General features: G+C 57.4%; 1 protein-coding gene across 2 annotated transcripts in view; it reads left to right on the top strand.

The window, feature by feature from the left end:
• The first annotated feature begins 515 nt into the window (after positions 1–515).
• The window catches only part of TMEM132A (transmembrane protein 132A), a 13,193-nt gene continuing 5,128 nt past the window's right edge, over positions 516–8,580 (top strand). The window contains exons 1-7 of one of the 2 annotated variants that reach the window (XM_012454352.2): positions 516–783; positions 3,184–3,398; positions 3,618–3,836; positions 4,594–4,925; positions 6,482–6,631; positions 7,607–7,802; positions 7,902–8,045. In XM_012454352.2, coding sequence (XP_012309775.2) covers positions 684–783; positions 3,184–3,398; positions 3,618–3,836; positions 4,594–4,925; positions 6,482–6,631; positions 7,607–7,802; positions 7,902–8,045 — 1,356 coding nt within the window. In that variant the 5' untranslated portion in view covers positions 516–683. Of the gene's footprint in view, positions 784–3,183; positions 3,399–3,617; positions 3,837–4,593; positions 4,926–6,481; positions 6,632–7,603; positions 7,803–7,901; positions 8,046–8,580 lie in introns of both variants that reach the window. The other variant, XM_012454351.2, reaches the window with a different exon arrangement.

Below are 8,580 nucleotides of genomic sequence, written 5' to 3'. Positions count from 1 at the left end.
TGGGCCAGGACCCCTGAGGCCGGCCTTCCCTCCTGAGTGTTGAGCAACCTCCGAAGTCCGCTCCCCAGGTGGGGCTGGGCAGGAGACGAGCTGCCCGCACCTGGAGCCCATCCTCCATGAGAGTGGCCCAGGGCTCTGTCAGGGCAGGCTCAGGTGCTTGGCGTTTGGCCCTGTTTGGCCCTCTCCTTTCCCTCCTGTCCCTGTAGCTCCCATCCCATATGTCCCTGAATTCTGGTTCTGATTCAGGTGTCAGATGCCTTCACAGGTGAGCTGCTTGTGGGGGTGAGGCAGAGGAAGTGGCTTTTTCTTCCCTGGTCAGGAGCTTCCGAGAGGGAGCCACAGAACTCACCGAGTCCCTCCTGGCAGAGGCAGTCACCCTCTGTTGCCTCCAGGCACGTGGCCCTCTTCCCGACCTGGGTCGCCGGAGCGCGCTGGGGTTGGGGATCCGTAGGGCACTAGGACCCGGCGGGGCGGAGGGGGCAGCCCATGTGCTGCGATTCGCTCCCTCCCACCCCACTGCTCCCGCTCCATTGTCTGGGAACTGCAGCCGCGGGGCGGGTGGCGGCGGCGGCAGCGGGGACCCAGCGAGCCAGGTGGGGCCGGCGCGGAGCGGGCGCGGGAGATGCCGGGCGGGACCGGGCCCACCTGAGCCGCCCGCCTCGTCCTCGTCTTCCGTGGGAAGGATGTGCGCCTGGATGGCCGGGCGCGCGGCAGCGGCCCCTCGGGGGCCCTACGGCCCCTGGCTCTGCCTCCTTGTGGCCCTCGCCCTGGAAGTCGTAAGAGGTCAGCGATAGGGGAGGGCCGGGCGGGGGGCGTGGGGCGGGGGGCGGCCGGGCCTGGCCGGGCCGAGAGGGCGCGAGTGATACCCGGGAGCCACGAACCTTCGGATTCTCGGAGTGAACCCTGAGCGGGGTCGCCCTGCAGCGCCCTGAGGGTCGGAGAGGTCTTGCCCTCTGGAACCTGTCCCAGCTGCTCGCCCCTAAGGCTTCCTTCCTGGCACGACTCGGCAACTCCTTTCTGACCCGGGGCAGCCTGGCACAGGGGGCTTCCCGGTCCCGCACCGTCTGCGAGGGGTCCCTCAGCCCGGCCATCCAACCTGGGTCCCGGGCGCACCAGCGTCACCCCTACTCCTTCATCTGTGGTCTGTAGCGCTGCACCCTCCTAGCCTCCTTCCCCCACCACCAACCCACCCCACCTATGGAGTGGAAAGCAGTCCTTTTGCCTGGGACCTGCGAGATACGCAGGCCCCTCCTCCCCCTTCCCCCAGGGGCTCCCTGACCTTGGCGTCTCCAGGGATGCTTCATCCTTGCCTTCCAGAGCCCTTGGGAAGATTCCTGTCACTGGAGAAAGGGCAGCAACTTCCTATGCTTCGGGGTGGGGGTCAGACTCCCTTGGCCTGGGCTAGGGAGCCGGCTGTGGCTGCAAAGCAAAGGATGCCACAGAAAACAGAAGGACAGTGAAACATTCTCTGCCCTCCTCCCCACCGACAGAGCCCAGCGCTGGGTGATGGGAGTCCGTGGGAGTCGGGCTAAGAGCATCTTATAATTATGGAGGCAATGGAGTAGAAGGCGAACCTGAAGCCAGTGGCTGCCCCCAGGGAGCAGTAGTCACCTGTTATGCTTCGGGCAGGGGGCAGGGAGAGCTCTCAGGCATACGCTCCTTGGTAGGGAAGGCCAGGAAGGAGGTTGAAACCAATTCCCCCACCCCTGACCCACAGTCCAGCTGTGGGGCTGAGAGGCAGCTAGCTGTTGGGTTGCTTTCAGCCACCTGCTCCCCACCCCGAGGGACCCGGTGGGAGTCCTAACAGAGAGAAGGAAAACCTTGTCAAATCCATTACGCAGCAGGAATAATGCCTCCTCCCTCCAGACAGCGCTCCACAGTTACACATCCCTCCCCTGTCCAGTGTCACCTAATGCTCCTGCCCCTTTTACAGATGAGGAAACCAAGGCTTCAAAATGTCAATGACTGACCTAAGTTTCATCCATTTCAATTCAGGTCTCCAGGCTCCCAGGAAGTCCTCTCTAGGGAGAGCTTCCCAGTTTGGAGGAATTCCAGGATGAGCAAGACAAGGTCCCTGGTTGATAGGAAGATGACTAATTCCAGAGGAGGCACCCAGGGTTGCAAAAGACAGGAGACTAGTGGGAAAGTGCCAAGGAGGGCTTCCTTCAGGAGGCGGTATTCACTCCTGGCCCTGAATGAGGAGGGAGGAGCCACCAGGCAGAGGAGAGGAAAGGAGAGGCGGTCCAGGCAGTGAAGCCTGCAGGGTGCACCGTTGCAGTGGAGAGTGGGGAGAGAGGTGGCAGGTGGAGACGCGAGTGGTCTAGTGGCTAATGCCTGGGATGGACTCCCAGCTCCTCCACCCTCCAACTGTGGAACCACAGGCAAGCACCTTAGCCTCTCCACCTCATTTTCTACATCCACAAAATGGGATTCATCATAATAGAACCTGGTTCACAGAATTATTACAAAGACTCAGAGAGTTAATACACATACAGTATTTAAATCCTCACCCCTGCAGATAGCATTCAAAAAATGCTGACTATTATTAGAGTTCATAGTTAGTGCAAACCAATATGGCCTTAGTGGTCCTTTGTCCTTCTGGCCATTGACCATTTTGACCGTCTCCCCAGGCTCATGGTCCCCACCCCACCCCAGGGCAAGCAAGTGGCTTCACAGACCTCTTCCCCACCTCCTTCTGCACCCACCCATCCCACACTTGCATTCGGTACCAGTCGGTACAGGGAAGAAGGGAGCAAGCTTGGAAAGGTGGTGCAGGTTGTCATAGCAACGATGGGGGAGGAGGGGTGGATGCCCAGCAAGCCTGGCCAAGGATTCAGGGCAGAGAAAGCTCACTTCATTGCCATCTTTTACCACATTAGTCCAGTTTGGGGAGAGCTGTCCCCCAGAAATGCCTTGGTATCAGAGGTCTGTGGGAAGGAAAAGGAATGGCTGGGAAGCATCCAGTCCTGGACTCTGATTCAAATCCTGGCTTTGCTACATACTACCTGTGTGAGGTTCTTTAGGCCTCAGTGACCTCATCTGTGAAATGGTGGTGAGAGGAAAAGGGACATTACAGCCTTTTTCTCCCTCCCCTGCCCACAACCACTGTGCCCCAGCATGGCACTCAGGTCAGCCCCTGCCAGCTCTGGAGCCCTCATCATCTCTCCTCTTATCCCTCCTCAGTGGACTGTGGCCAGGCTCCCCTGGACCCTGTCTACCTGCCCGCAGCCCTGGAGCTCCTAGACGCCCCTGAGCACTTCCGTGTACATCAGGTGGACCACTACCCACCTGCCAACTCCTCTCTGAGCTCCCGATCTGAGACCTTTCTGCTCCTGCAGCCCTGGCCCAGGGCCCAGCCACTTCTCCGGGCCTCCTACCCTCCTTTTGCCACTCAGCAGGTAAGGAGGGGGCACCAGGGACTCTCTGGCTAACAGGACTCAGGACCTGAGGTCTGCTGGGTATGGCTTGGGAGCCTTCCCCAGCCCCAGCGGTGATCCTCATATTCCAGAGAGGGAAACTGAGTCCTCATAATGGTTCTCTTCTGCCAAGCTTGGATCCCATCTTCCTAGATCTTCCCACAAAACTTCTTTTGTTAAGCCCTGTCATTCTCCCTCCAGGTGGTCCCCCCTCGAGTCACTGAGCCCCACCAACGGCCAGTCCCATGGGACGTGCGGGCTGTTTCAGTGGAAGCGGCTGTGACGCCAGCGGAGCCCCACGCCCGGGTTCTCTTCCACCTCAAAGGACAGGATTGGCCACCGGGGTCTGGCAGCCTGCCCTGTGCCCGGCTCCATGCCACACACCCTGCCGGCACTGCTCACCGAGCCTGCCGCTTCCAGGTTAGTGGACAGGCCCCACCTTGGCTGGTCCTGCTGCTGCGTCAGCCACATGGTGGTCCCGTGGCAGAGAGGAAACCCCCACTCCTGGGATGCATGGAGTTGTGGACCACCCGACTCCCCTTCTGCCTCACTAACTTTCAGTGCTGTGAAAAGGTTATTTAGGGTCCGATGGGGAGTTCAGTCCTTGGTGTGTGACTTTGAGCAAGTAACTTAATCTCTCTGAGATTCAGTTTCCTCATCTGAAGAATGGGGTAATAACAATTCCTACCTCATCTGGAATTGGAGTAGGGAATAAATGAGATGAATGTCAGAAAGCTTATGGCAGAGTAATCACTCAGCCAGTGTGTTTGCATAATTATTAGTATTACTTTTACAATTGCTATTTCCACTATTCTGGAGTCTAGCACAAGAATCCATGAGAGAGGCGTCTCTTGGGCGTTAGGATTCTGAGAAGACTGGATTCTAGGCGGGCTAGTGCTGGGCTTGGTTAGGGTGAGGCACTGGGATTGGCTTACTTTTGCTTTGTAGTAAGACCTTTCCCAAGGGCCAAACAGTGGTCTGCGGATATGCTCTTAAAACCTAGACCTGGTTCAAGCCCCGGCCGTGTCGCCAGTTTGCTGTGTCACCCAGGCTGTCTCCAGCCCAAGCTGGCCCTCCCTTTTATGAGCCCCTCCAGCTCTGGGTTTCCTGCCATGGGTGCTGGGAATCCTGCCCGGCCCCCACCCCTGTGTCAATTACTGCTGCCGTGTCTTCACAGCCATCCCTGGGCGCCTGCGTGGTGGAGCTGGAGCTTCCCTCGCACTGGTTCTCCCAAGGCTCCACCACACGGGCCGAGCTGGCCTACACGCTTGAGCCTGCAGCCGAGGGCCCGGGCAGCTGTGGCCCCGGTGGGGAGAACGAACCTGGGGAGCAGGCCCTCCCAGTAGGGGGTGTGGAGCTGCGCCCGGCAGATCCCCCGCAGTACCGGGAGGTACCTCTGGACGAGGCTGTGACTCTGCGGGTGCCTGACGTGCCAGTGCGGCCTGGCCAGCTCTTTAGTGCCACCCTCCTGCTTCGACACAACTTCACAGCCAGCCTTCTGACCCTGCGGTGAGCACCAGGCCAGGGGGATGGGTGAGGGTAGGAACCTCTGCAGGAAGACTAGGGATGGCTCCTGCTCCTCTTGGGGTCTTTGCTGGAATCCTTGACCTCTGCAAAACATGTGTCCACCAGATTCCTTCCAGGTAAAGAGCTGTGATTGTGCATGGTGGAACCCCATGATGGGCACAGCCCTAGAATTAGAATCAGAAGTAGGAAGCTGCCCCTCTCCCTGGCACCTCCCTGAGATTCCTTGTCCAGTGGGGCTAACATGGTCCAATTTCATGGCAACTGCAAGGCTCCAGGGAGGGGAACCCACATAGGGCTTAGAAACTAGAAAATGCAGTGACTAGGCGTGGGCTCTTGGTCCAGTGCTCCAGAGAGGGATATCTGCCCCAATCACGTTCACCTGCGTTCTCTTCCCCCTAGCCACCCTAGCCGTAGGTCCCCAGCCTTTGGACAGAGCCTGCTCTTCCCCACAGGAAGGCCCTCCTTCTTTGTGTCATTTTCTGTAATAAGTTCCCCTAAAACAGCCCCCACCCACCTACCCAGTTCACCTGGCAAGGACTTGCAGAGTGTGACTTGCTTTTGAAGTCTAGCATAGGAGTCCGTGGGAGAGGCCTCTCTCAGGCTTTAGGATTCTGAGAAGAAGCCTGAGTTCTAGGCAGGCTAGTCCTGGGCTTGGTCAGGGTAAGGCACTGGGACTGGCTCACTTTGTAATGAGAACTTTCCCGAGGGCTGCAGAGTGGTCTGCGGACAGGCTCTGAAACCTACACCTGGCTTCAAGCCCCTGGCCCGGGTTTGTGTGTGTCCCGTCTCTGTGTCTCCCCATCTCCCACGCCCTCCTGTGCACACTCTTATTAAGCAGATCTTTCCTAGACACTTACAGCCTGCTAAGCCCTGTGTCTTCACTCTGCAGATCCAAACATGAGCAAGGCCCAGTCCCCATCTGGCAGAAAGGGGCCCACAGTGGAAGGGAAGGGAGCTGGGTGGGCATGAATTGGATTAAAAGGCACGTGGGTGTGTACGTGCTGAGGGAGGTCCAAAGTGCCGCAGAGGCTTGGGTCAGTGGGTGCCGTAAGGGGGAAATTCTTCCCAGCTTTCCAAAGGAAATAGTCTGTGAGTTGTTGGAGGCTTAAAGCATCAGCAGGTAAAGGAAGGTAAAGGGCAGAGCAGGCTGAAGGTCATAGCCTGGGCAGAGGCTTGGAGCCAGGAATGGGTGCTGTGTATGTGGGGAGGAACTTGTGTGTAGCTGAAGCAGAGAGTGCGTGGAGAGATGTCACAGCTGAAGGTAAGGCTGGACCAGACCCTGGAGTGCCCCCGAATGTCAGGCTAAGGTTTGACCTTATGGGCAGAGGGGAGGCGTAAGTGGTTTCTGGGTGGGGGAGAGCTGTAAGGTGTGAGCTGTACTGAGGCGGGGTCCTTCTGGGTTGGAGGATGGTGAAGAGGAGATTCAGACTGGAGCCTGGGAGTTCAGGCGGCTTTGGCCCCCTGTCTTCCCCCTTCAGTCCAGCCCACAGTTCAGCATCCACCTTGCCAAACTGAGCCTGTACCCTCTTCTTCCTCAGGATCAAGGTGAAGAAGGGGTTGCATGTGACAGCCGCCCGCCCAGCCCAGCCCACGCTCTGGACTGCCAAGCTCGACCGCTTCAAGGGCTCCAAGCACCATACCACCCTCATCACCTGCCACCGTGCTGGGCTCATAGAGCCAGATTCCAGGTGGGTAAGGGAGGGAGGGCTGGTTATAGAGTAGAGGTGGGCAGATTTGGGGGCTGCCGTGCTGCCTCTAGATCCCCAGGTGAGCAGACCCAAGGACAGACCTTTTCAAGAAAGCAGCGCAGAGCAGGCATAATCCATTCATTCATTCATCCATCCATCCAGCTACTATTTTCCCAGCCCAGCCATGTGCCAGGCATAGCAAGTGTCTGTGATTCTTCTTCTAAGTGATATAACCAGTCCTGTCCCCCAGGTATAGCCCTCATAGCCACTACCCCCTCCCCCTGCTTCCACCAAATGATCCTTTCTCTGGGACATTCACATTCCCCCAAAAAGCCCAGCTGCAGTTCTGAATATTTGCAAACTCTTCTTATTCATGCCCTGACTCGGTAGCCCATTTGAATTCTGGTTCTGATGCTTTTGGGATGGGCAAAACCTTGGGCAAGCCAGTTAACCTTCCCCAACCCGAGCCTCCGTCTCTTCACTTGTGAAATAGGAATCATAATGCATCCCTTTAGTGTTTTCGAAAATAAAATAAGGTACCGCATATAAAGCACGCAGGACAGTTCCCAGCACATAGTTTTTTGTTTGACCAAAGGAAGCTTATCATTCAGAGGGTCAAGTGACTGGTTCTGGGACTTGGAAGTGAATCGTCCTCATGCCACCTCAATGGCTGTGGAAAGCGGAAGTCTGGGTGAAGAGGGTCCAGGCAGGCAGGGAAGCCAACCAGCTTGGCTGGGAGGTGTTTAGTGGCTGCATGGATCTTAGAGAGGCCGAGAATGGCTCAGAGCTTGGGGTCTGGAGTGAGGATGCTTGGGTAGCCCCGCTACTTTTTACTGCATGTTTTTAAGTGAGCTACATAATGTCTGTGCCTCAGTTTCCTCCTGTGTAAAATGAGGATAATCACGAATGCAGGAAGTGCTGAGGCCATGCCTGGCAGCTAGCAAGCACTTGGCTTCTCTCTCTTCTGGCCAGCAGTCCCCTTGAACAGTCTGAGTTCCTATGGGTGGACTTCGTGGTGGAGAATAGCACTGGCGGGGGCGTAGCGGTCACTCGCCCCGTCACGTGGCAGCTGGAGTACCCAGGCCAGGCCCCTGAAGCAGAGAAGGACAAAATGGTGTGGGAAATCCTGGTGTCGGAGCGGGACATCAGAGCTCTTATCCCACTGGCCAAGGTAAGGAGACCTCCCTCCCTGCCCGGGAAGGCTGGAGGCCAAGTCCCAGGAGCCCCATAAGCTGAGGGGCCTGGGGCTGAGCCCCTCCTCCACCCCCAGGCTGAGGAGCTGGTGAATACAGCGCCACTGACTGGAGTACCCCAGCATGTCCCTGTGCGCCTTGTCACCGTGGACAGCGGGGGGGCCTTGGTGGAGGTGACAGAGCACGTCGGCTGTGAGTCGGCCAACACACAGGTCCTACAGGTGAGTGGCAGGTCCCCAGCTCATGTGACTCTGCATTTGTGTGGGCACAGTTAACACACGCACACCTTTCCTCCTTCCTCATGTGCGTCCCCAAGAGAACAACTTCTTCTTGAGACCAGAAACCTCATGGGAGGAACCACAGCTCCAACTTCTGCTGTTCCAGCTACCTCTCTCCTGAGTCAAGTGGGAGCTACGTAACCCTAACAGCCCCCCCGACAACCTTAGACACTTTCACGCTCATTATTGCACTGGCAAACGAGCTGGCCTGATACAGTTGAGAGAGCATGTACTTTGGGAGCAGAAGGTTTGAGTTTGAAACACATCTTTGTTGTCAACCAGCTGGGTGATCATGGACTGGTCTCTTAACCTCTCTGAGCCTTGTTACCTGAACTTTAAAATGGGAACATATCTTTGGGTTGTTGTAAGAATTAAAAGCAGAACAGGTTCAGTGGCTCACGCCTGTAATCCCAGCACTTTGGGAGGCCGAGGTGGGCTGTTCACTTGAGGTTGGAAGTTCGAGACCAGCCTGACCAAT

Source organism: Aotus nancymaae, unplaced genomic scaffold (assembly GCF_030222135.1).
Source record: "Aotus nancymaae isolate 86718 unplaced genomic scaffold, 86718_ANA_hifiasm-v0.15.2.pri h1tg000059l, whole genome shotgun sequence".
Lineage (NCBI taxonomy): Eukaryota > Metazoa > Chordata > Mammalia > Primates > Aotidae > Aotus > Aotus nancymaae.
This window is presented reverse-complemented; position numbering and strand designations above follow the sequence as displayed.